Source organism: Pogoniulus pusillus, chromosome 38 (assembly GCF_015220805.1).
Source record: "Pogoniulus pusillus isolate bPogPus1 chromosome 38, bPogPus1.pri, whole genome shotgun sequence".
Classification (NCBI taxonomy): Eukaryota; Metazoa; Chordata; class Aves; order Piciformes; family Lybiidae; genus Pogoniulus; species Pogoniulus pusillus.
Genome location: NC_087301.1, coordinates 3,777,432 through 3,803,430, shown reverse-complemented (window position 1 = coordinate 3,803,430; position 25,999 = coordinate 3,777,432). Strand labels below are relative to the sequence as shown.

Sequence of the window (25,999 nt, the reverse complement as noted above, 5' to 3'; positions counted from 1 at the left end):
GACCGCCGAGGCTCACGTGACACGGAGCTGCTTCCGGGTCAATGCGGGACGCGGCCGCCGGGCCTGGGTGAGCGGGGCCGGGGGCGGCGGGGGGCGGGCGGGGCTGCGGCTCTCACCGGCCCTCAGCGGCCGCTTGTGCGGCGGGGCCGGAGCCGGGGAGGCCGCTGTCACTGGGCGCGGCGCGTCGGCCGGCCCGGCCGGGCCGTGTGAGGGCAGGCAGGGACAGGGTAACGATCGTGCTCGAGGTGGCCGGGCCGATAGAGGCTGCGGAGCGCGGGGGAGGGCCTGTGAGATCTCGGAGCTGGAGGCCCCCCGGCTTGTCTGACTCCGCCGCGGGGCCCAGCAGCCTGGGCAGGGGCCGGCAGACCAGCTCCCCACCGATTTCTGCGGCGGAGTTGTTTTTTTGCCCTCGGCCCCTGAGGGAGCTGTTGGTTCGGTAGCATAATGTGAGAGCGGGCGGGAGCACGGCAGGTGGCATGTCTGGCATCTCGGCTGCGGTGCCCAGCCTCGGCACGGGCCCTGCCATTAGCACCGGCAGCTGCCACAGGTGTGGGACTCCGGTGGCTGGTCAGAGTCATGCTTGCTTTGATGGAGCGCAGCTGAAGCGTCTGACGTGCGTGGGTAGCTTGCCCTGGTGACTCAGAGGTCAGGCTGCCCACCCCCGCAGCGTTCGCTCATCTGGCTCTCGGGATCACCTCAAAGTGATTTCCCTGACTCATGTCTGAGGAGAAGAGTGCCCCAGCTCCTTTTGGGCATGAGTTTGTTCTGTTGCATCCGTGCTTCGTGCTTTGCTTTGCATATATACAAACACGTCCAAGTGTGTTTGGTGTGTGGCTGGTTAGGACCTGCTCTAAAAGTGTTGGAGTGGCACTGGAATTCATTAGAATGCCATTAATGATGTAATTCTTCTGAAAGGTCTCCTGTTTCCCTCACAGGCTTATGGCATGAGGAGAAAAATATTTTTCATGTCATTTCTACTGTTCTTTCCCTTCACTTAGGAGCAGCAGCAGCTGCCCCCTGGGTTTGCCTTGGATCTCAAGTCAGAGGCATGTCATGTTTTATGTCACTAGGGCCACAGGCTGCCAGCAGGGTGCTTAAATGTAGACAGCAAAGGCTGCTCATTGGCATCTTTCAAAGGCTGAGCACCTCTTCTGCAATCCATGCTGTCATTTAGAAGCCCCAAAGTTGTTTTAGGACAGGAATTGTTCGTTGTGCTGGCAATAGGGAAACGCTCAGAAATGCACAACTTGCAAATCACTCTGGCTTGCCCTTGCACAGACAACATGCACTTGATGTGGGTCATGCTTGCTTTGAGTTCTTTGAATCACTACAGCTGCTTAAGAGCCAGGGTTAAGAGAATATTTGTGTATATATATATATATTCATAGATAAAATCATATGATTCTATGAATGTTCTCTTAAGCAGTTGTAGTGATTCAAAGAAGGCAGTTCCAGGATAGATGACTGTAGTGAACATGAAGTCTGGTGAGAAGGGAAGTGGAAAAGGTGGCTGCCCCCTCCCTAACATTGTTGTCATCTGGCTGTAGCATTGGCATGGAAAGGTAAAGCTTGAGAGAGAAAATGTTTGTGATTCCAAGTTGTTGAATGTAAATACCATGAGGTTTTTGTTCCCTCAGCTCTGAATTGCTCTTGTGTTTTAGCTAAAAACTCTTTCTCTGCCTCAAAGGTGATGTTCAGCTGATGTGGAATTCCCAGCTGATGTTTGCTTAACAGATAAAGAGGAATGGAGCTGACTGAAAGGCAGTGTGAAGGACAGAAAGCTTTATGCATGGGGGGAATTCCAGAACTTCCAAACCAGGAGGGCTGAATGTTCATTTAGAAAGCAGCATTCTGTCTGTCCTACAGTACTGAGCTCCCAAACCTCTCTAGAATGAGGACTTTCAGCCGTGTCTGTCAGTGCAGATTGTTCCTGAAGCACACAGGATGTTTTAACATGAAATTAAATGCTGTGTTCTTAACACAAAATTCAATTTGAGGATTTTTTTTTCCTTTTACTTGCAGGGTGACCATTGGCATGAAGTTAAATTTGAGATATGGATCAACCAAATTGTTGAGGGCTGAAAAATGTGGGGTTGATTTGTTGTTTGTTTGTTTGGTTTTAAAGGAAGACTAATCCTTCAGATCCTTAGTTGTGACCTGAGCTTTATATGTAATATAAAATCTGTAACAGGCTTTAGTCAATTTGCTTCTTACTGCACTGAACTCCTTTGTGATAGAGCTGCTTTAAATAGTCTGTTGTTGAAAAAGTAGAGCTTGTTAAACAGGTGACTCTCAGCAAAGGGAGCCTGAGCCTTAGTTGAATCACTTTTCTTCAGGATTTTCTCTCTATCTTTGTAAGAAATCCAAAGGAAACTTTACAGCAGCAGGTAGGAAGTTTAATTTGTCACTGATCAGCAACACTGCTCTCAATATAGCTGGCCCTACCATGTGGATTTCCACCAGGAGCCCTGGAGGTGCAAGGTTATGTGCAGAATGTCTGTATCTGTGTGAGCTAGGTGTTGTTAGTGTACTAGAGGGGTAAATACATGGTGCTTGGTGAGTGTGCTACTCCATGACTGACTTTCTTACATGCTGTAGGAAATGTGCAGGTGATCCCTGCCAGTTCATGCCTTGTACTGGTAGAATGGGTGGATGTGGAAATCTGAACTGCTCCCTGCAAGTTCATGCCTTGTGCTGGTAGAATAGGACCTGGACAGGCTGGATGGGTGGGCAGAGGCCAATGGGATGAGATTTAACAAGGCCAAGTGCAGGGTTCTGCACTTGGGCCGCAACAACCCCAAGCAGCACTACAGGCTGGGGACTGAGTGGCTGGAAAGCAGCCAGGAGGAAAGGGACCTGGGAGTACTGATAGATAATAGGCTGAAGATGAGCCAGCAGTGTGCCCAGATGGCCAAGAGAGCCAATGGCATCCTGGGCTGGCTCAGGAGCAGTGTGGGCAGCAGGACAAGGGAGGTTCTTGTGCCCCTGTGCTCAGCACTGCTCAGGCCACTCCTTGAGTACTGTGTCCAGTTCTGGGCCCCTCAATTCAAGAGAGATGTTGAGGTGCTGGAAGGTGTCCAGAGAAGGGCAACAAAGCTGGTGAGGGGCCTGGAACACAAACCCTATGAGGAGAGGCTGAGGGAGCTGGGAGTGTGCAGCCTGCAGAAGAGGAGGCCCAGGGGTGACCTCATTGCTGTCTACAACTACCTGAAGGGGCATTGTAGCCAGGTGGGGGGTGGCCTCTTCTCCTAGGCAACCAGCAATAGAACAAGGGGACACAGTCTCAAGTTGTGCTGGGGGAAGTATAGGCTGGATGTTAGGAGGAAGTTCTTCCCAGAGAGAGTGATTGGCATTGGAATGGGCTGCCTAGGGAGGTGGTGGAGGCACCGTCCCTTGAGGTGTTCAAGCAAAGCCTGGGTGAGGCACTTGGTGCCATGGTCTGGTTGACTGGACAGGGCTGGGTGCTAGGTTGGACTGGATGATCTTGGAGGTCTCTTCCAACCTGGTTGATTCTATGATTCTATGTGGAAATCTCAACTGATCCCTGCCAGTTCATGCCTTGTGCTGGTAGAATGGGTGGATGTGGAAGTTTGCAGCTGATCCCTGCCAGTTCATGCCTTGTGCTGGTAGAATGGGTGGATGTGGATCTCTCCTGCATGTTTGTGGTAGGTTACAGGCCCAGCTTTGGAGTACAAGATAGCTGTGAAACATGAGAACAACATAGTTCTTTTTCTCTCTACATGTGTTAAGCTTGACTCATTTATTATCCAGGAACCCATAAGATGCCAAGTTCAGAGTATGTGCAGGAAAGCAGCACAGATAAGTGTGGTTTCACTTAGGGCCTGGCAGAAGGCTGCCCATGGTGGTATCTCTGTGTATTCTTCCAGCTGACACTCAGTATCTTTTTAGGCAGAGCAGCAGCCTGCAGTGTGGCAAGGGCTTTCTTCCTGTGCCGTGTGTTGATATGAGGCCCACGTTTATCTTCCAGATACATTAAGCAGCTGCAAAATTCAAGTTGCCAAAACTTGCTGTTTTGGACTGGCCAAATGCTGTGCTCATATGTGCTCGAGGCTGTTTGGTGACACAGCAGTTGTGTTGCAATTAGAAGTTCAAGCAGGATGGAAGAACTGTAGTTCTTTGCAGCTGTCAGAAAGGAGATGATGCTCCCTTTGAGGCTGAAGCTTGTTTTCAGTGAAGGTGAGGGCCCTGAGATCAAACTCGAGTATTTCTGTGCCACGCTGTGGGCTGCAGGCTGTTGAGCTCCAGGGTGTTTGCAGCATTGATCCTGTTTCACAATACCAAACCATAACCCACTTTGCATGGTGCTTTGTCATGAACAGGGAGCTGCAAGTCCTTTTCTTTTTTTGCCCCATGCATAAACCTGATCTCTTCTGAAAGTCCCAAGTTAGACAAAAGGGAAGGTACAGGATGAAAACACCTTTTTGAGCCACCTCTTGCTTGTAAATGACTCTCTGCTTTTTCCCCTCTTTGCTGGAGCTGTGTTGGAGTATAGTTTTGTGAGGTACAGAAGTCAACTTTTGTAGTTTTGGGCATACTGGGGGCTGTCCTGTAAGAACAGGCAGGGCAAGGTCATCTTGTACTTGTCCTGTGATAGTGTGACTGAGAGCATGTTTGTGTGGCCTGGGCCCTCTCTTTGCCTTTGGATTGTGTTCAGGGAATGCTTTACTGTACTCTGCAGTTTGAAATCTAACCTGTTAGACTAATCTGCACTTCAGAAGTAAAACCTTTCTGTTCTCTGCTCCCAAGTACCATGGCTGGAGGTGATTATTTAGCTGCTGACTGCTTATATGCTCTGTTCTTTTCTGCATTAACTAGAAGTCCAAGAAGGGAGCATGGACCAGCCCAGTGGAAGGAGTTTCATGCAAGTTCTGTGTGAGAAATACAGCCCTGAGAACTTCCCATATCGTCGTGGGCCTGGTATGGGGGTGCATGTCCCAGCAACTCCACAGGGCTCACCTATGAAAGGTAGGCTTCTGGGCTTCCTCAGCACCTGTCGAGCTCTCTGTGGCTCAGGTTGTTCTTGCTTGTGTTGAAGGAAAAAAAGACCCATCACAATGTATTGTAATTTGTTTCTTACTGAAGAGTTGAGAGACTGGACTCTTAAGGCACAGAGTTGGTCTCTGACTGAACTGGCTGTTAAAAAACAGGTAAAGTTTCCTTACAGTGTAACAGACTCAGCATCTTGTCAATGAAACATGGAAATAAAGACCTGTTCATTGCTGAGTTTTGAGGATTCAGCAGTCCTTGGAGTTTATTTTCTTTGGATCAGTGACGCTGTTTTGTTACTGGCTATGACAAGAAGTACTGGGGCAGAGTTGACCTAACAGATCTGCATTTGGGGTTGGTCTGCATGGTAGTGGTGTTGTGCAGTTCCATCAACTTGCATCAGTGCCTGCAGGAGCAGGAGTCCATTGCACATAGGAGTGGGCCATAAGGCCAGGCTGGATGAAGCCTTGAGCAGCCTGCTCTAGTGGAACGTGTCCCTGGCCATGGCAGGGAGGTTGGAACTGGATAATCTTTATGATCCTTTCCAACACAAACGTTCTGTGATATATTGAGCCAAGTGGAGTCATTGAATCTTCATCTGGGCTTCTTTTGTGACAGGTGAATGAATTTGTGGTTTTCTTTGGTTCTCTTCTCAATGCATCAAATGCTCTCTGACTGTTCTTAGGCTGACTTGATGAAGAGATCCCTTCTCTCGTTTGCTCCTGACCTTGCTGCTTTGAGGGAGTTTCAGATAGATGTGTCTGAAGTGTTGTGCTGCTCATGTATGTCCTTGAGCCCGCTAGGCTGTAGAATCTATGTCACTTTCCTGCTCTTTGACACCCTGTAGTCTTCCCTCACACTCTGATGTTAGCATTCGGTTCTTGATGTTCCAGATGAGTCTGAGATTCACATTTATCACCCCAGAACTTTGTGTATCCTTTTGCCCATCTCGATCTGTTAATTTAAATTCCCGTCAGGTCAGTTTGGATCATAACCAGCCCCAAAGGGGAAAATAACTCTGGATGTGAGCTGGCTGAGGTTCACAGTAACTGAGTTTGACAGAGGAGAGAAAGGGGTTTCAGTTCAGTTGAGGATAAAATGTACTTCATGTCACTCAGAATTAACACAAACAGACATTTGGCCTGCTGGAATATTCAGTCACTGCCCCCTCTCCCGCGTGTGAGTACCTGCTTGGCTGAGCTGTTTGCATGCTGACAAGAGGGCACGTTTCTAAGTCTTAAGATGTGTCTGAGACATGACTTAGCCCCAAAGAATTCCAATCCTTTAAGGAAGCTGAAGGATTCAGGTAACTTACTAACTCTGACCACTCCAAAGAATTGTCTGCTGCTGGAATCCCTTTCTAGTCATGTAGATAACAAGTATTAATGAGAGAGGAAAAGGGCCACGTTTTCAGGACGTTCAAACTGTTACATTTGAACAGCTTTTGATACTCCACAGCAGTGGGAGAGATGTATTGCTTGTGGAAGAATGCAAGACTGATGGCTTGCTTTGCCTAAGTGTGCGTTTCTTGTGTTGAAATGGTTTCCTGTTACAAATCCACAGTTTTTAGCTTGGTTGTGTTTTGGCTTTAGCAAGTCAGACTGTGACTGAGATCCAGGTCCTTGTCTGTGAAACAGCTGCAGGAACGTTTACTTGCATGAAAAGGAACTAGAGCTAAAGCAGAGCAGGATCATAAAAAGCAGAGTACAGACCTAAGGTATTCCAGTGTACAAGAATTAATATTTACACTGTTGAAAAGGGAAAGCTTAGATAATAAATGTTTAAGTACATCCTCGCTGGGACCAACTCCCAAGTACAAGAGGGTAAGGGAGTCTGCCTGTGCCTGAGGTCCACCTAGTCCTGTATTCTATCTGCAGTAGCAGATGCCTGGTGGGGAAGAGCATCAATTCTGGCCAGAGCTGATATGAGGCATGCTGTGAACTGGAGAGGTCTGGCCCATCCTTGCTGCAATGTGGATGGAAATGCTTGTAGTAGCTGAAGAGTGCTGATAGTGAGTGGCATTCCATGCTTAGCCACAAGTAGACTTCCTAATTGATTCTGGTCACTTGTCATTAAATCCATGTTTCTCCTGAGATCCTTAAATGTGTGTAAATTGTGGTGTTCCTGGGAGATCTTTGCTGCATGTCATATGTGTTTGCTTGTCACTTCCTGTAGCTAAGCCATTCAGTGCTGACCAGAGGCCATCTTTCCTCTTTGCCTCTTTCAGATCGTCTCAACCTCCCCAGTGTGCTGGTGCTGAACAGCTGTGGCATAACCTGTGCAGGGGATGAGAATGAAATCGCTGCCTTCTGTGCCCATGTGTCTGAGCTAGACCTCTCTGACAATAAACTGGAAGACTGGCATGAGGTAAAATGGTTACATGTGCACCTTTCTGAACAACTTTGGGGGCTGTTACTGTGCCTGCCAAGGCATTGCAGGTTGTAGGAGTGCTTTGTTTGTTTAAAGGAGAGAGGTTTCCATTTTTTGTGCCTTCTTTCTCATCTTTGAGGTTGATTTACTTTGACAGCAACTGAGCAATACATGTGACAAATTGCATCCATTTGGGCAGTTTACTCTGTTTTCCTCGTGGCTTACAATCTTGCCATGCAGGTGACACATATATTTCTTTTTTATCATGCAAAGCACCAGAACTGGAGTTTCTGACATCAAGAGGTTAATGAGCAGTGCAGTTTTCAACAGAGTAAGAACTGTTTTGATAACAACAGTTGATTCCCAGCTTTGCCACCGGTTTCATGATGCTGGGCAAGGTGTTTATTCTCTCTCTGCTTTTGTTTCCCTGTCTGCAAACCAGGCTTAATAACATTTACCTCTGAGGGTATTTCTGAGACCTCTTTTAATTAGTGCTAAATGTTATTGTAAAATCCTCTGAAGTGCTTAGGTAAATGCAATGGAATCTGAGGAAAACCATGGCAATCTGTTCAGGTGGTGTTAAGAGTTCCTCACTGCCTTACACTGTTTTTAAGTTACTGTTTGTTGTTGGAAGTCGGTGGAAAAGGGCAGGATGTGCAACATAAATATGCTGTGAATAAACTGTCTTGTGTTTCTGTTGCATCAGACTCCTATGCCTGTAACCAGGTAGTGAAAGCAATGTTTGCAGACATGTCCCAGTTGTGGCACAGAGGGCAGAAAGACAGAAGTGGGATAAGTTTCCCTGTTCCTGTTACTTCCTTGTTAGCTTAAAAGGTATTAGCTGAGTGGGTGGGAGAGAGATCTTAAGCTTGTCTGCTGAGGTGAGAGCCAGGAAAGATGGTTTTATGCTGAGAACTGGGATGGTGTCTTCTGACTTGTTTTGTTCTGCCCCCAAAAGGCCCCTCCCGCAGTGATGAGGTGCTGCCTCTCCGCTCCTGTTGTGCCTCTTAGGGGGGCTGACCTCATGTCTGGTAAGCAGCTGGCAGAGCTGCACATCCACTCGTCACTCACAAGCTGCATGCCTCTCACTCTGCTATTTGCTCAGTCCCTTTAGGCTACCCTGGATGGCACAAATTGCCAGCTTCTGCATGAGCCACAGTAAAGCAGGAAATGAAAAGCTTCCCGTGTACCTTTGAGATAGGATTAGGTTCTCCTAGCCCATCCACAACAGAGAAATATCTACCCAGCTCTTAAAAACTGCCAGTGATGGAGGTTCCAGATCCTAGGTGGAGATTCCTGATGCCTGGGCAGCCTATTCCCATGCCTAGCTAATAACTTCATCATCTGAACTTTGTAACTTAAGTCTGCTGTGCTGCAGTTTAAGCCAGTTGCTCCCTGCCCTGCTGTCAGCAGGTGTGGATGAGCACTCATCACTGTTTCTTACATGACAGCCTTTTATACCCACACAGAAGAGCTTTCTGATCTCCTTTTCTTATACTAGTATCATACTGAACAAATCCACTTCTTCAGTCCTTACCCATAGGCCACTTTTCCTAAATCCCATGTTGTTTTTGTTGCTCTGATATCATTCCAGCTCACCTACTTCCTTCTTGAGGTGTAGCACCCAAAACATGACATCACCCAAGACGAGGCAGGCTGCTTAGCTCCAGCATCACATGTGCAACACTTGGAATTCAGCTCTGCATGAGACAATTGTCCTTTGCTGGCAGCTGGGCCCCATTATTAACTTGGGTGTGTCATGGTCTGCTCCATCTCAATTGCTTTGTGGAGTGGAGCTCTCTAGCCAGGTGTCCTCTGACTCATAATTATTTTCTGGTGTTAGTGCTTTGATCTTGAAGTCAGCTTCTGTCTTGAAGGCTTTGGATGGCTTCACTTTGGCCTCTACTCCTGTAGCACAAAGTGATGGCAGTCTTGCCTACTTCAGTGTCACCACAGAGTTAGGAAAACAGATAGAGTTTGATTCCTTTGGGCAATGAAACATAATGAGAGCACTCCTTCAGTCTGTCTGCTGACTTCATGTTGTACTCTTAAACTGTCCTGGGCAACCCAAACCTCCAGTTTGCCTACATTACTGGTATCCAGATGGTATCAGAAGCTGCCATTCCCTTACATTAGTTCCCACTGAGTCAGTTTCCCAGACAAAGAGGAAAATTTAGTTAATCAAAGATAGCTCAGGTTGGAAAAGTCCCCATCGGGTCTAACCATCAACCCTACACTATCAAGCTCACCACTGTTATGTCACTGAGCAGCACATATTAAGGACCTTTAAACACATCCAGGGATGGTGAACCTAACCACCTCCCTGGGCAGCCTGTTCCAGTGCCTGGCCACTCTTTCAGTGGTGTCTTCTTTACAAACCGATGCTGTCTGCTGGTTCTGTTCGCCTTACCATTATTAGATGGCTACAAATCGATCACCTGAATAAGCTGTCCCCATAGGGCTGGAGATGTCAGGTCTGGCTTTTCTTTCTCCTCGATTTTTTTTCCTTGTTCCTTTGCTACTTTGCCCTCAGGTGCACAGCAGTGCACATGAAAAGAGAAAGTAACCCTAAGCAGCGTCGCCTGTTTGGATTGGTTGTAAGCAAGCAGCTGTTTGAAGTGAGGGAATCACATAAGCAATTCACAGGCTCACAGGATATTAGGGGTTGGAAGGGACCCAAGGAGATCATCAAGTCCAACCTCCCTGCTAGAGCAAGACCACACAATCTAGCACAGATCACAGAGGAATGCATCCAGACAGGCCTTGAAAGGCTCCACAGAAGGAGACTCCACAGCCTCTCTGGGCAGCCTGTGCCAGTGCTCTGGGACCCTTACAGTCAAGCAGTTCCCCCTTGTGTTGAGCTGGAACCTCCTGTGCTGCAACTTACACCCATTGCTGCTTGTCCTTTCCCAGGGAGCAGTGAGCAGAGCCTGTACCCCCTCCTCTCCTGACCCCCAACTCTCAGATGTTTATAAACATTGATTAAATCCCCTCTCAGTCTTCTCCAGACTAAGCAGCCCCAGGTCCCTCAGTCTCTTCTCATCAGGCAGTACTCCAGTCCCCCATCATCCTTGTAGCCCTCTGCTGGACCTTCTCCAACAGAACCCTGTCCCTCTTAAACTGGGGAGCCCAAAACTGAAGGCAGTACTCAAGATGAGGTCTCAGCAGGGCAGAGTAAAGGGGAAGGAGAACCACCCTTATCTGCTGGACACACTCTTCTTAATACACCCCAAGATCCCCTTGGTCTTCTTGGCGACGAGGGCACATTGCTGTGCCGTGGTTAACTTATCCACCAGCACTCCCAGGTCCCTCTCCACAGGGCTGCTCTCCAACAGATCCTGTGTGTGTACAGAGAGCTTCCTTCTGCCTTATATACTGGGGAAATGGCAGGGTCTGTGGCTAGCAGGGAGCAGTGGGAAGCTGAGCAAGTGGTCAGTGTAGGCCATAAACCCAAGAGATGTGCCCATCACCCCTCTGCTAGCAGAAGGGTGCAGCATGCTGGCCCCTCTAACATGCTGCTGCTTCAGCTTGGTGTGGAGGTGGATTTTCTGACCTCTTCTGTGAGACTGGCTTTCTTTTTATCAAGCTGCTTGGAGAATGTAATTAAATGAATTGTTGAAGTAAATGAGCAATTAACCAATCAATCTAGATCAGTGCATAGCTGCAGTATTAATTGCAAGTAGTTATCCAGAGGACTTCTTTCCTCCCTATCAATTCTTTGGCTTGTGGTGATTCTGAAGGGTCCCCTCTTAGGAGATGGGATTTTGTTGCCTGAGGTTTGATTACTGCCTGATGCAGATTGCTTTTTTTTCTCTTGTTTTCCTCCTTCCCCACTCAGGTCAGTAAAATCGTGTCCAACGTTCCCCACTTGGAGTTTCTCAACTTGAGTTCCAACCCTCTCAGCCTGTCGGTGTTGGAGCGGAGGTGTGCAGGTTCTTTCGCTGGGGTTCGCAAGCTTGTGCTCAACAACAGCAAAGCTTCCTGGGACACAGTGCACACGATCCTGCAGGAATTACCAGAGTAAGCACAGGCACTTGGGTGAAGGAAGGGGTGCCAGGAGGTAAGGGACCTGGGGGTGCTGATAGATAGTAGGCTGAAGATGAGCCAGCAGTGTGCCCAGGTGGCCAAGAGAGCCAGTGGCATCCTGGCCTGCATCAGGAACAGTGTGGCCAGTAGGTCAAGGGAGGTTATTCTGCCCCTGTACTCAGCACTGCTCAGGCCACACCTTGAGTGCTGTGTCCAGTTCTGAGCCCCTCAATTCAAGAGAGATGTTGAGGTGCTGGAGGGTGCCTAGAGAAGGGCAGCAAGGCTGGTAAGGGGCCTGGAACATAAACCCTATGAGGAGAGGCTGAGGGAGCTGAGGTTGTTTAACCTGGAGAAGAGGAGGCCCAGGGGTGACCTCATTGCTGTCTACAACTACCTGAAGGGACATTGTAGCTAGGTGGGGGGTGGCATCTTCTTCCAGGCAACCAGCAATAGAACAAGGGGACACAGTCTCAAGTTGTGCTGGGGAAAGTATAGGCTGGATGTTAGGAGGAAGTTGTTGTCAGAGAGAGTGATTGGCATTGGAATGGGCTGCCCAGGGAGGTGGTGGAGGCACTGTCCCTTGAGGTGTTCAAGCAAAGCCTGGATGAGGCACTTAGTGCCATGGTCTGGTTGACTGGACAGGGCTGGGTGCTAGGTTGGACTGGATGATCTTGGAGGTCTCTTCCAACCTGGTTGATTCTATGAATGCTGCATTCAGATCAAGGCTGGCTTATCACATCACATGGTGAGGGATGAGAGGGGCTTCAGGGTGCAAACATGATCAGCAGAGGAGGAAAAAAAAGCATTTTTTTTCCCTTGGATGCTTGGCAAAGGGAAAGCTTTAGATTGTCTTAAAAGCTGAACTTTGTGACACTGCAAAGTCTTTTACTCCTAATCCAAATACCAACTATAGGTTATCATCCCAAAAATGGAGAGGAAGGTGACTGAGTTTCCTCATGAGTCACTGCAGTGTGAATGGTGCACTGCATACCTGTACTAATAGCTTTTAAATGGGATCTAAATCTGAGGGTCTGGCCACCTGTCAAGTAATATTTCATCCTGCTTTGCTGTGCAAAAATGTTTATTTATGTGGCTTGGCCTTGGTCCACCTTGGCAGTGGCATTCTGCTTCTACACATGTCCCTGTTGGCTTCGTTTTGGTAACAGCTTCATAGATTCATAGAGTGGTTTGACTTGGAAGAGACTGTAAAGGTCATCTAATCCCAACCTGCCTGCCATGGGCCGAGACACCCTACCCTACACCAGACTGGCCAGAGCCTCATCCAGCCTGCCCTTAAGCACCTCCAGGGATGAGGCCTCAACCACCTCCCTGGGCAGCCCATTCCAGAGTCTCACCACTCTAATGGTGAGGAACTTCCTCCTCACATCCAGTCTGAACCTACCCATCTCCAGCTTCATTCCCCCTAGTCCTGTTACTACCTGAAAAAAGACCTGTTTGTGTTGTTTAATGAACATTGAGAGCAGCTACCAGTCACTGCTGGAGTTGTACTGGTGGCTTGGTGGGCACAAATGTGGAACACACTGCACCACCTGCTACACAACTCAGACTGGGAGGCTAGGAGGACACTTAGAAGTGTTTTCATCTGTGAAGGACGTTTACAGATGGGAGCAGATGTGGAACACACTGCAAGACCTACTACACAGCTCAGACTGGGAGGCTAGGAGGACACTTAGAGGTGTTTTCATCTGTGAAGGACGTTTACAGATGGGAGCAGATGTGGAACACACTACACGACCTACTACACAGCTCAGACTGGGAGGCTAGGAGGACACTTAGAGGTGTTTTCATTTGAGGAGGAAGTTTGCAGATGGAAGCAGAGGTGTAGTTAAAACACTCCATTTGGAGTGCTCAGAGGTCTTCTCTGTGCCCAAATTCTAGGCAGTTGTGTTAAAATTGCAGATGCATGTCCTTGTACCCAAGAGAGCTGCTGTTTCTCAAGCTGTGTTGAGATGCTGATGTGATCTTTCTTTCCCTGTGCAGCTTGGAGGAGCTCTTCCTGTGCCTTAACGACTATGAAACAGTGTCTTGTTCTCCAGTTTGCTGTCAGTCTCTCAAATTGCTCCACATAACTGACAACAATCTTCAAGACTGGACTGAAATTCGAAAATTGGGGATTATGTTTCCATCACTGGACACACTAATTCTGGCTAACAACAACCTCACCACCATCGAAGAGTCAGAAGATTCCTTGGCAAGGCTCTTCCCCAACCTGCGTTCCATCAATTTGCACAAGTCAGGTGAGAGCCTGGCAGCAGCAGGCAGCAGCATGCTTTTGGTGTGCTTTGTCTTCTCAGCAGCGAGAGGGATCAGGTCTTCCCTCCTCAGCAGGTGAAAAACACACCTGCTTTGTGTGCTCTTTGAAACTTTGGCCTTGGGGTGGTTGTTTCTTAGGCCTGTAAGTAGCCTGCAGGCAGCATTTTTTTCTGCAAAGTGTAGAGGGGGCAGGTGAAGGCAGAAATGCTGAGCCAGAGCTTAAACCTTGGGGATGGTTCTGTTGCTGTAGCAGAGATGAAGATGCCCAGTGACCTTTGTCCCATCCTGTGCTGGCTTGGCAGGATTGAGAAGCTGTTGATAAACGTAGTTCAAACAAACCTGTCGGGCTGAAGGCCACGTTCCTAACGATGCTAGTGCAGGACCTTGCAAGGAGAAGTACTGAAGTTAGTGTTAGGAGGGGAAAATAGGCAAGAAATCAGAGAGGCAAGTTAGTGTTAGGAGAGGAAAATAGGCAAGAAAACAGAGAGGCAAGTTAGTGTTAGGAGGGGAACATAGGCAAGAAAACGGAGAGGCAAGTTAGGGTTAGGAAGGGAAAACAGGCAAGAAAACAGAGAGGCAAGTTAGGGTTAGGAGAGGAAAATAGGCAAGAAAACAGAGGGGCAAGTTAGTGTTAGGAGGGGAAAATAGGCAAGAAAACAGAGGGGCAAGTTAGTGTTAGGAGGGGAAAATAGGCAAGAAAACAGAGGGGGAAGTTAGTGTTAGGAGAGGAAAATAGGCAAGAAAACAGAGAGGCAAGTTAGTGTTAGGAGAGGAAAATAGGCAAGAAAACAGAGAGGCAAGTTAGTGTTAGGAGAGGAAAATAGGCAAGAAAATAGAGGGGCAAGTTAGTGTTAGGAGAGGGAAATAAGCAAGAGGCAGACACCTGCCTGTCTCTGTGGGCATCACCTGCTGCCTTCAGTAGTTAGTTGGTTTGATTAGTTGTTATCTAAAAGATAAGTTAGAGGAGTGTGGACTGGCAGTTACTCGGGGGGGTGGTTTCTGACATGAGTAGTTTCCCTCTGTTTCCTGTCCCTGCCTCAGGTGCTCCTGGTTGGCAGAGGATAAATAAATGTCTGGCAGGGGAGTGGATGAAAGAATCCCATTTGTCTTTTATTCTCTGTTTCATCTTGGGTAGAATGAGCATTTGTGTAGGTATGTGGCATGTAAGGGCTGAGCATTCACCAGCAAAAAGCTGTCTGTCATCTGTGCTCAGTTATTGGAAGCTCACCACGAGGCTGCTTTAACACTTCATCCCCAGAGGACTTTCAGCCAGCACTCCAGAAAGAGAACAAGCACTTGGCAAATTGGGAAGGGCACCCTGCCCTCAGAGGGAGCTGCAGGGCAGCTCCTGAGGGCTGTAACTTGCTTGTGAGGTGACACTTCTGCAGGCAGGCATACTTCATACATCATCATCTTTTATTCTTTACATCTTTCCATGCCATGCAAGTGGTAGTTAAGTGTTAGCTAAGGGAGAAGGTATTTTATTAGCATGCTCTGCAATATAAGCATCAAGGAATTCCTGTCATGAAAGCTTAAAGCTAACTAGAGGAAGAAAAGCCTGTTGAGCTGGATTTGAAAGCAGTGTCTCACTGAGCAGCAGGTGCACCTGTGGTAAGTAGTTGTGCAGTTTTGATGCCAGGTGTTTTAGGAACTCTGGATTCTGCTTTGCATCTGATGTTCTGGGAGCTGAAAGCCAAGTGGAAATCCCAAGGAGCACATTCAACCTTTAGTTGTTACCTTATTCCTTTAGGGAGAGCTGCTGCACTCCAGAATTCTGTTGTGTGAAGACTCCAAACTGCTGCCTCTTTTTGCAGGATCAGAGCTGAGCTGAAGTTAATGGTTTTTCGTGCAATTGCAGCAGAGTTGGTTCACGAGAGGCTGAAGAGTTTTTCCTGCCCAGGCAGGTGCTACAGCTGACAGCAGTTTCTCCTTCAGAGGTGGTTGTGTCTCAGAGCTAGCTTTTTCCCAGCTATGACAACTTCTAACCCTTCCAGAGCAGCATGATTCAGAGAGGTACTGGGCATCCTTTGGTGACCTTGCACCCTGGAGGTCATGTGGAAGAGTTCTCCTCCTGTCACAAACTGCTACTCAATTTGTCTGTAAGTGTGGCTGATACCAATCCCCAGAGGATGGCTTTAGGCTTAAGTGACCCTGGTAGAAGAGCTCTGAATGCTATAAGGAAAGGGAACCCTCTTTGCTTGCCTTGCAGTCAGTGCTGTGATACTTAGAGGAGCTTTATTTCTGCTCTGAAAAGAGCTCCTTCTTCTGAGTTGTGGTTGTGGCTCACAGTTTGGGGTTGCACTTGGCATTTCCTGACAGGCTTAGCTCGAATGAGACCCCCCAGATTTGGGCAAACTGATATTTTTTTCTGGTTTTTCATGTTTTCTGTACTGTGTGGCTGGAGCTATTTGTTGGAGAAACTCATGTTGCCACTGTCAGCTTCTGGAACAGTCATCAGAAAAGCTTTGTGATAAACATTCCAGTGGTGACAACAAAGGGAAGCTGGGACAAGTAGTGTTGGTCTTGCTGTGTGATCAGGGCTGTTCCACTGCTCGATCCTCAGCCCTTGTGTTTTGTCCTCTCTACCTGTCTTGTTATCTGCTGCCAGGTCTTGAGGGGCCCAAAATTGAGATAAAGCCTTTTTCATTCAGTAGCTTCCCAGATGCCTTCTGGGACTGTTTTACCATTGGGTCATGAGCAGAAATGGGACCCAAGGTGGTCATATGGGTGAGGTAGAGGCCTTTGATGGCTGTTTAGTGATGCCTGCAATGACCAAAGTCTTGAAGACTACTTCAGGCAGCATCCCTTTATAGATACAACCATCATAACTGATGCCAACCAGTCCTCAGCAGTGAAGCCAAAGCCTGAATAGTCCATAAAAGTCTTAAGCTGCCTAATCAGCCTTGGAGATCATTCTTCTAGACTCCAAAAGAGAATTTAAGCTTCTGGAAGCAAATGAAGGAGATCTTTTGTAGTGCAACATGAGCAAGAAGCTTACTTCTCAAAGGAACAGCAGCTGACACTTGCCTGCCACATATGTTCTTTGCTGTGTCTGATTATCTTGGCTACATGATGCATTATCTGTGTTTGTTTAAGCAAATCTTTTCTTCTGAGCAGGCCTGCATTGCTGGGAAGACATTGACAAGTTAAATTCTTTTCCCAAGCTCGAGGAAGTGAAATTGCTAGGAATCCCTTTGCTGCAGTCCTACACCACTGAAGAACGCAGGAAGCTGCTAATAGCCAGGTCTGGTTTTGTTTATTCTGCTCAGCAGGAGCATTACATGGCAGTGAATGGCAGGGAGCAGGAAATGGGAGGAAGAGGCTGTTAGGAGATGGGGCTTTGTATGAACTCATTGCTCAGAAAGGTTGGAGCTTTTTGTTTGGTTGTGTGAGAAAGTGGGAGCAGTTGAAACGTTAAGTCTGGCTTCTCCTTAGGGAATTCTTTGAGTCTCATACATGCTTGTGCATCTGTGTGGGGAAATTACAATGCTTAGTTTTGAATGTGCTTGGAGAAGCTGCTTGCAACTTGCCCTCTTCAGGCCTTGGGCAACCAAGTCTTATTGAGAGGTGTCCCTGCCCGTGGCAGGAAGGTTGGAGTAGATGATCTCTAAAGTCTCTTCCAACCTAAGCCATTCTGTGAGTCTCTTTTTTGAAGGAACTAAAGCATAAGCTACCTAGCAAGATTCTCCTGCTGTGGCTCTTAGTTTCCTTGGTGTCTGGATTTCTCTTCTTGCTGACTGTGTTTCTTGGGGTGCCTGCATGCAGGTTGCCATCTATCATCAAGCTCAATGGAAGCATTGTGGCCGATGGGGAACGAGAGGACTCGGAGCGGTTCTTCATCCGCTATTACATGGAGTTCCCAGAGGAGGAGGTCCCATTCAGGTATGGATCCCATTCAGGTATGGATCTCATTTGGGTATAGATCTCATTCAGGTATGGATTCTGTGTCATGGATGAAGAGGAGGGACAGAAGAGTGGCAAGGCAAAACAAGAGGTGACTGAGCAGATGGTGTCATGGGAGGTCTGGGGCAGCTCTTCCACGAGAAATACAGCCCTCGCCTTCCTCCTCTCTTGCCTTCCTCAGCCTGTTTTAGTTACTGCTGTTGTCTGATGACTTGTAGAATCACTTCTGAGTCAAAACTGGCCTCAAGTGTCCATGTCAAGTGTCATTAAGCAACATGACTGCTCAGTTCATGATCTTCCTGGCCTCCCCAGTGGTTAGCTTCATAACCCACCTGTGTTTAGGAGTCCCCAAATGCCAGTACAGATCATGCTCTCTGGTGCCAGGCCAGGCCATCTAATTCTCTTGACCATCTGGTGTGGGGAATGTGACTGGCACTAGGAACCTGTCCTCTCACTTTCAGGCCTGCAAATCACAAGTCTGATGGCTCTTGTTTGCCAAAAAAGTATGGCAAATGATCCGTTCATCTTGGTCAACTAATGAACTTTGACAGATGCTGTTCAACTGCTATCTCTTCTCTGCCAGCATCTACTTACTGCTTCTTAATGGGCTGAGGAAGGATCACGGAGCATCAAGCCACTGCATTTATGTGTCTTTTGCCCTAGAAGCCTCCTGCAATTTCATAGCCCTTTCTTTTCAGAAAGGGGAGTAGAACAGGCGTATGTGTATGCATGTGTCTGAGGGGGACAGCCAGAGGCAGGGGCAAATTGAGGTAGAGGAGGTCAAAAGTATGGCCCAGTATGGATGAGAAAGGTGCAAATGTTGAGAAGGACACAGTGGGACACAGCTATTGTTAGGACACAGCCTTTGGCACCAAGCTGTGTGCACTCACAGTTGCACAGCACATAACTGGGATCAGTTTCCAGGTGGGAGCTTGTGATTAGAAATTAGTAATAACTCACCCCTCCAAAAAATGCTGGGCTGCTCTTGTCCTCCACGCTGGCTTTTGCTACAGTACAGGTGAGTTACCTCCCCTTCTGATTCCCTAACCTTTAAACACTGGCACTGCCCCTTTCCTGCTCAATGGGCTCTTTGTCTGAACCCCTTCATCTGTGCAGTGTTTCCAGGAGGCTTGTGCAGCTGCTAAAGAGGATTGTTCTCTTCTGGAGGAGTTGTGTGCCACTACAGACTATTTTCTAATGAGGCTGCAGATGGCAGGGAGTGTCCCTAGTGCCAAGGGCTGGGTTTCAGTCCGTGGGCCTGTAGGCAGCAGCTTTGTAGGAAAGGAAACCAAGCATTCTTTGCAGAGGGGTTTTGTCTGTGTTCGTTGCTAAAGCTGCCTCTTCTTTGCTCCTACATCTAGAGTGGTTTTTCCAAAGGTGGTTTGTGCTCTAATCAGGACACAGGCCTGTTGCTGGGGGTACTGCATCTGCATTGCAGTGCTGCTTTGAGCAGAGGAAGAAGATGCACTTGGGCATGGATAACTTACGAGTGGAAGCAGCCCCCTCCAGCCTGTCGAGGTGTGGCATGTGAGAAGTGAGCAGCTTGCTCGCTCATGGCAGGCCCTCCTGCTTGCCTTGCATGCCTTGATGGGCTGCAGCTGGAAGGGATTGGGAAGGGAGGGAAGTGGACACAGTAATTTCTCTCTCTGGATGTCTGGGGTTAGAAGGCAGCACCGAGTGTACAATCCAATATTCGCTGTCTTGTTGAGTGATGTCTTTGTGGCCGTGGGTGTTTTAATGAGCCCTCTGCTTGTCTGCTCCACTGTTTATCTGCAGAGTATCAGAGACACTTTCAGCCAGGTTCAGTCCTTCAGCATCCTCTGCTCTGGCAGCCAGCATCTGCCAGGCTGCAGAGGGTGATGACAGAAGTCTCCGGGGTGCCTATTATCGGGGTACAAAAGAAGCAAATGAGCAGTGTGCCTTCATCCTTACTGATTTGAGGGAAGCCACTCATTCAGACCCCTCATTTTCCTTGCAGAAGGAGCAGGCTGCCAGGCTTGTTCTGCCTTTCCTCAACACGAGAAAATTTAAGACAACATTGCAAGACTCTCTGTGTATTCACAGCACACATTTGGGCAATCTTAGCCCACTCATGGTACTTAACCTCTCTCAGCTTGCTTGAGATTTGTGCCCCTCCTCATCCTCTTCCCACCATCAGCCCTGTTCACTGCGGTTTCCCTTAGCACATGAATCATGACAGCACTTCTGGGTTGCACATGAGGGATTGTTACTGGCCTGCACTGGAAACTGTGCCACAGGGAAACCCACCAGGCTGCCTAGGCCTGGCTTTTACTGCAAGTGGGAGCCCAGGGGATACAACATGAAGAGCACTTTGTCACCTCTCAGCACCACTGTCTTCTCCAAACAAATGGGCCTGATCCTGCCACTCAGGTGACTGGGAGAGCAGGGCACTGGCCTGCCTTTGGATGCTCTGCCCTTGGTGAAGGCTCGTTTTGTCTGTGAGACTAGGGAAATCCTAGTGTGTTGTGGCCTTTACCTCATTTCCCAGCAGACAGAGGGTCTGCTGTTCTCCAGGAACATTCTTGCCTTCAGCAGGACTCCCTGGGGTCAGCCAGCTTGCCAGGTCCCATCATCTGTCGACAGGGGCTGTGACACAGCGCCGATCGCATTCAGCTCAGACTCGCACCGGGAACAAAAAGAGCTTTCTGTGCAGCACATAGTGGAGAGCCTCTGAAATGTTACCTTGCCTCAGCAGCTCTCAGGCTTTGTCATTTCAGTCACATTGTGTTCTGAGCTGCCATTTCACCTCTTTCCCAAGCCAGGCAGCACAGATGCGGTCCTGCCTGATCAGAATGATACTTGCTGGAGGCGGCAGGAGGATGAGAGGAGCTTTGCTGGGCAGGGAATGGCTCCCCAAGAGAAGCCTTGTGAAGGACAGTCGAAGACCCTGACTCCAAGGAGAAAGTGACCATGGAGTGTGTGGCTCTGCTAGTAACATTCCCATGTTGTTTTAGATCAGGTTTTGAGGAATCAGCTGGAAAGAATCCCACTGTTTGTTAGCTTCCAAACTGCAGGAGCTCACTTCCGAGTCGGAGTCTTGTTGTGCCCAGTGGGGTGTAGCATTTGGACCTAGGTGCCCTCTTGGGAAACAGCAGGAATGTCTGAAAACCAGTCAGACAGATACTGGGAATCTAGACTGAGGACTGTACCTTTTGTGTGAGAACCAGCTTAGCCTGGCAGTCTGTAGTGAAGTGTTTTCACTGGAGCAGGAGGCATAGATTCCCATGAGTGTAGTGTCCTTGCCTTCTTCCCGATCCCACTGCAGCCACAACTGGAGTTTCTGAAACTAATAGCCCAGTAGAGAGCTTCTCTGTTAAGTTTTGGTCAGGAATCTCTGGAGACCAGATCAATAATAACTTCCCCTTCCTCAGCTAGTCAGATGGTCTGTGTTGGTGCCACAGTGCAGCCTGGGGACTGTGAGACAAAGTAACTGGAGTGGGTGGGCTTTGTGGGTCTTGTTTTCAGCGTCTTGCCTGAGAAACACTGTGCTCTGTGCAGTGACACGTTGGTAGGTGAGAAAACAAGACTCTACTGTCCAGATGTATGCTTCTTTGGCATCACACTTGACTCGGGTCTAATGTGAGGACCATTCGGTCCCTCAAAGCGTGAGAGATTTTGGTGGCAAATGGAGAAGAAAGCTGCAGTGTTCCTTTAGGCACTGCTGGGCAGGACACAGGCACACACTTAGGGTCTTTAAGTGATAGCTAAGCAATATTCTCTGCTCAGGAGAGCCTCATCCACCCTTCCCACTTTGAGTGTAGTGCTGTTTGAACTGTGAGGTGCTTCTGAAGAGCCATATGCAGCTAGTCCCAGACACAGCAGCTGAGGCAGCTCATTGCTGTCTGGGTCCTGGTTTTAGCTCTCAGAGAGTGCTGAGCTTTAGATGAGTTGTACCTTGGAACCTGCATTTACCCTCTTGGCATCCACTCGCTGTGCATTCTCTGAAGGAAAAAGGAAGGGGGGTATTGTCATAAAGCAGAGCAGAAACCTCCTCCTGAGGTGTCCTCTGGCTGCAGCTGTCTGGGCTTGTTTTGTTTTTCAGGTACCATGAGCTGGTCACCAAGTACGGCAAGCTGGAACCTTTGGCAGTTGTGGATCTTCGGCCACAGAGCAGCGTGAAGGTGGAGGTTCACTTCCAGGACAAGGTGGAAGAGATGTCAATCCGGCTCGATCAGACTGTGGCAGAGTTGAAGAAGCACTTAAAGACTGTGGTGCAGCTGTCAACCAGCAACATGCTGCTCTTCTACTTAGACCAGCAAGCTCCTTTTGGTCCCGAGGAGATGAAGTACAGCTCGCGAGCGCTGCATTCCTACGGCATTCGGGATGGGGATAAAATTTATGTGGAGCCCAGAATGAAATAGCCTCTTTCAACCTTGTGAGTGCACCCCCATGCACGCACACCCCCACGCACCCCCTCCCCAACACACACACACCCACACACATGCATTAAGGAGTTCTTTGCAAGGGTTTTATTTCAGTTGGTTGGTTGAGGTTTGGTTGCGTTTCTGTAGCAGGTGAGTTCTTAGCCCGGAGGAAGTGCCCCGATGTGAGAACCATGCCCACCATCCACTGCAGGTGACCTTGAGGTGACAACTGACTTCAGTGCGTGTGTTTCAGTGTGTGCCATACCTTGATGTTTCCTTTGATGCTCCGGTATACTCGTGATTTGGCATGAATGGTCACTTGTTCAAGCTGAGGAACGCTAGGGTCCGTAAGGGATGCGATAGCTCGGTGCAGAATTTCATTGTTGGGGCTTTATTGTTTTGGTTTATTTTTTTTTCTTCTTCTAAATATTTTGGGAGTTTGGCTCCACCAGAGCACCCTTTGGCCTAGCTATCTGACTGTGGCTTGAGCTTGCTGAACTATTTTTTTGCAACTGGGTGCTGTTTCAACCTTTTGTTGTGCTCGAGTTCACTGAAAAGATCTCAAACAGTATTCCGCTTGATTCAGAGCTCAGGTACTTAGTGCATCCACTTAACTCTGCTGGTTTGGTTTGTAGGAGTGCACGAAACAGGGAGGGGGGGGAAAAGGGGAGATTTTATAGTAGAAAGGAACAATTTCTCTTCAATATGCACGCTCTGTATCCACCCTGTCCTATTCTGATCTTATTGGGGATAAAAGAACCTTTGATTTCTGTACTCATCTCACCCAGTGTCTGCAGCCTGTAGCATTGGCAGTCTGGAGGCAAAACGACCCTTGCCAGGCAGGTTGCAAAGTGAATTTTGGAAGGCAGTGGATGGATGTTGCATTGGAACGGCTTCTAGAGGAAGAGATCAGAAAGGAACAGGTCATGATTTACCCCCACAGTGCTGAAGAGATCCTCTAGTGTGCACTTAACCTTGTACCAGTTTGTACTGGAAGTGGAATGGCTAAAATTGCTCTCCTTGAAGAGAGTAAGAGTAAAGCCGAAGTTTGTCTTTGTTGTTGTTGCACCAGAAATGAAACCTAGCACTTTCCCCAGGGGGCCCCCTGGCTGTGGGGTCCCTGCTTAGGGTCCAAACTAGGAGGCTGTTGGCTCAGATCAGTTTCTAGCAAATGAGTAACAAAGCAGCTAGACTCATCTTTGTTGTAAAGCAGATTTTCACTATCTATTGGCTTCCCCCCACGTGCACCTTGTAGGCATCACATGCTGCTGCTTAAATGAGCCCCCATTTTCTCCTGCAGGGCACATTTCCCTTTCCCATGTGATGAAATCCTCCTTTCTTTCTCTCTCCTGTTCCCCTTGCCCACATCCTCCTTTAGTCCTCTGTCCCCCTGACAAGTTGAAGACTTTTCAGATTACTTAGTTATAAGCAGCTGCATCAAAGTTTGTGAAGCTGTGCAGTGAGGGCTCCAGTTACACATGAACCTCTGACCTTCATTTTCAAGTGCCCCCCCTATCCCCACATGCACTTTCTTTCCTGTGATGCTTTTGTCCACATCACCAAACTCCTTTGTTTTATTTTCATTTTGGAGTTGTGTATTTCTCTTCAAATTTTACCTAGGTTGTGGGCTGGGGTAGGATGGGGAGGGGATAAAGTCTTATCTCATGGCTTTCAGGTTCAGAATGCAGGGGAGTAGTACCACATCCAGACTAATGACTAAGTAATGGCAGGATTTTTAGGACAAGGTGATAATTTGTGCCTCATCCCCATGCCAAAAATGTCAATCTCCTGGCCCTGTTGAGATGAGCAATAGGAACTGGAGCAAGGCTCTCCCCAGGTAGTGCAGAGGCTGTGGCACATAGCTGTAAAAGGAGAGAGGGGGGAGCTGGTGGCAGTGTAACATAAAATGATGCTTTTATAAGCTAGAGCTTTACTGAAGATGTATTTTCCCTTTGGGCAGAGCAAGGCATTTGCTGCCTTATAGCAGAACTCTTAAGCCAACAACTTCTGTATGATATATACATACATAAGGCATAGGAAAAGTTGTGTTTAATAAGATATTTTTGTTATAAAGCAGAGTTTTATGAAGATATGGTTGTTTAATAGTAGAAGCCTTGAATAGTAGAAGCTCCCCTTGGCATCCAGCTGAAGTAGGTTCCTCCCTCAGTGTCAGAGGTAAGCAACCAACAAGGACACAAAAATATCTCTGACCTGATTCTCTAGGACAGTTGCTGCCTGTGTGAGTGTCCTTATGGCACTGGAACTGGTGTTAATAATGAGATGCTTCCTCAGCCAAATTTCAGAGACAGGAAAAAAGGCAAAGACCATTAAAGAATGGAATGGGATGGTAAAGAAGACTGAAGTATGTGCTTTTGAGTTGGTCTGCCTGTCCTCAGAGGGAGCAGTGCTGTCACCTTGCTGGCTCAGAACTGTCTGTACATTGTGCTTTTACTTAGGCAGGCTTGGTGGGAGCTAGAAGGTGGACAGAGAATTATGTACTGCCGTATGAGGCCAGCAAGCTCCATGCAGCTGTCAGGGGTTTGGTGCTAACACCCAGACTGGCTTCTCTGGTCTGTTGATGTCAGCCAGAGTCATGATATGAGTACCACACCTTGCCATTTCAGCAGAGGAAGGTTTTCTGGATGGTGTTTCAAGCCATTCACCTTTGCAGCTAGCAGAGAATTCGTGGGATGGAAACCAAAGCATCTTGGTTGGCTTCTCAAGGAGAAAGAGCCAGGTCCAAAGCCCAGGGAGAGTTTCTGCGTCAGGATGATGAACTTTGAAAGGTAAGGCCAGATGGTGTGCAAACAGCGTGGCTGAGGGCCCCAAGCTGTCTTGCTTTCCTTTTGTGGTGGCTTTTGGGAAGGGGTCTTGTGTGTGTGCTGCATTACCACTGAGCTGGGGACCTCTTCTTGGGGGTCCTGTGAAGGTGGGCAGTGTGACTGCTGTCGCTGCCGTGTCATGAGGGGCTGGGTGCTGGCGGTGTCAGCATGTACCCCCTTGAGCAAAAGAAAACAAAGCAGAGGTGCAAGCTTCTCTAGCTTTTGTGTCCTGCTATCAGAGGGCTGCTTCTGTCCAGAGCTCTTGTTCCTGCTAGCTCATGCAGAGAAGTCTGCCGTGGGTAGTCTGTGCAGTGGGCAAAGCACCTGGAGCAGGAGGAACTGGGTGACAGCTATATACCAAAGTGTGGCACGGCTCTGTGCTGAGATTAGATGCTGTGCTGTGGTGGTTTTGGATACTTTCCCGTTGAATATAACCAGATGTTTGACCAGATGTTCCAGGCAGATCGTTCAGCTGGTGATGTTGTGAATATGCATGGCCTGGAGACTGTCCTCTGTCCCCTCGGTGGGATTTGTGACCCCTTTATTGGGAGTTGCTGACATCCTAGTGGAAGGTGACAGTGTGGCCTACAGTGGCTTGGAGCAGCTCAGAGGGACTGTGCTGGTTGCTGCTGGGCAGAGGCTGTGAGTTTGCCCTCACCTACTTGGGTCTGCATCAGTGGAAGGCGAGTGGGGGCTCTGCCTCCCTCCGTGGCTTGCCGGTTTTGCTTGCAGATGAGATTCCCTAGGTTCTGTTGGTGTGTGGATTGAAAATGCAAACGAGGTGCTGAAAGCAGCCCAGAGGCTAAAATCCATATTCCTGGCAACTCTGCCTCCCTCATCTGAATGTGGCACTTTGGTAGGCAGCAGAGAGAAGCCTTCCCCAGAGCAGCATTAGAGGGGCTGTAGCCATCTCGGGCCTTTGCCTCTGTGATTGCTTTTCTGCAGTTACTGGAAACTTCAAATCTAATTTAAACATGAAGATCTCTTCTCACTCTGTATTTAGTGATGCATCCATATGTAATTTTAAAGGAAAAAGAAAAGAACTGTGAGTCCATCCTGTTTTTTTCTTCTGGTTTCTCTGGCAGGGAAGCTCCTCCCCACTCCCACAACTTGCCTTTGGTTTGCTCACAGACTTAGTGGTGGAATAATTCAGGCCAAATAAGTACTTGGTTTGGATCAGTTCAATAAACTTATCTAAGTTTTTACACAAAA

General features: G+C 48.3%; 1 protein-coding gene across 1 annotated transcript; it reads left to right on the top strand.

Annotated features, from left to right (window-relative positions):
* TBCEL (tubulin folding cofactor E like) lies at nucleotides 1–25,999 on the top strand. Its single transcript, XM_064173384.1, has 8 exons — nucleotides 1–67; nucleotides 4,837–4,986; nucleotides 7,235–7,374; nucleotides 11,216–11,397; nucleotides 13,405–13,661; nucleotides 16,795–16,921; nucleotides 17,443–17,559; nucleotides 21,644–25,999. The coding sequence occupies exons 2-8, from the start codon at nucleotides 4,854–4,856 to the stop codon at nucleotides 21,960–21,962; spliced, it is 1,275 nt and encodes a 424-aa protein (XP_064029454.1). The 5' UTR covers nucleotides 1–67; nucleotides 4,837–4,853; the 3' UTR covers nucleotides 21,963–25,999.

Bases quoted from the DNA above. Each gene is read 5' to 3' on its own strand.
- TBCEL (XM_064173384.1), top strand. From the start codon at position 4,854: ATGGACCAGCCCAGTGGAAGGAGTTTCATGCAAGTTCTGTGTGAGAAA. The intron at 11,398-13,404 runs GTAAGCACAGGC...TTCCCTGTGCAG, and splicing joins ATCCTGCAGGAATTACCAGA to CTTGGAGGAGCTCTTCCTGT. The intron at 13,662-16,794 runs GTGAGAGCCTGG...TCTTCTGAGCAG, and splicing joins CATCAATTTGCACAAGTCAG to GCCTGCATTGCTGGGAAGAC.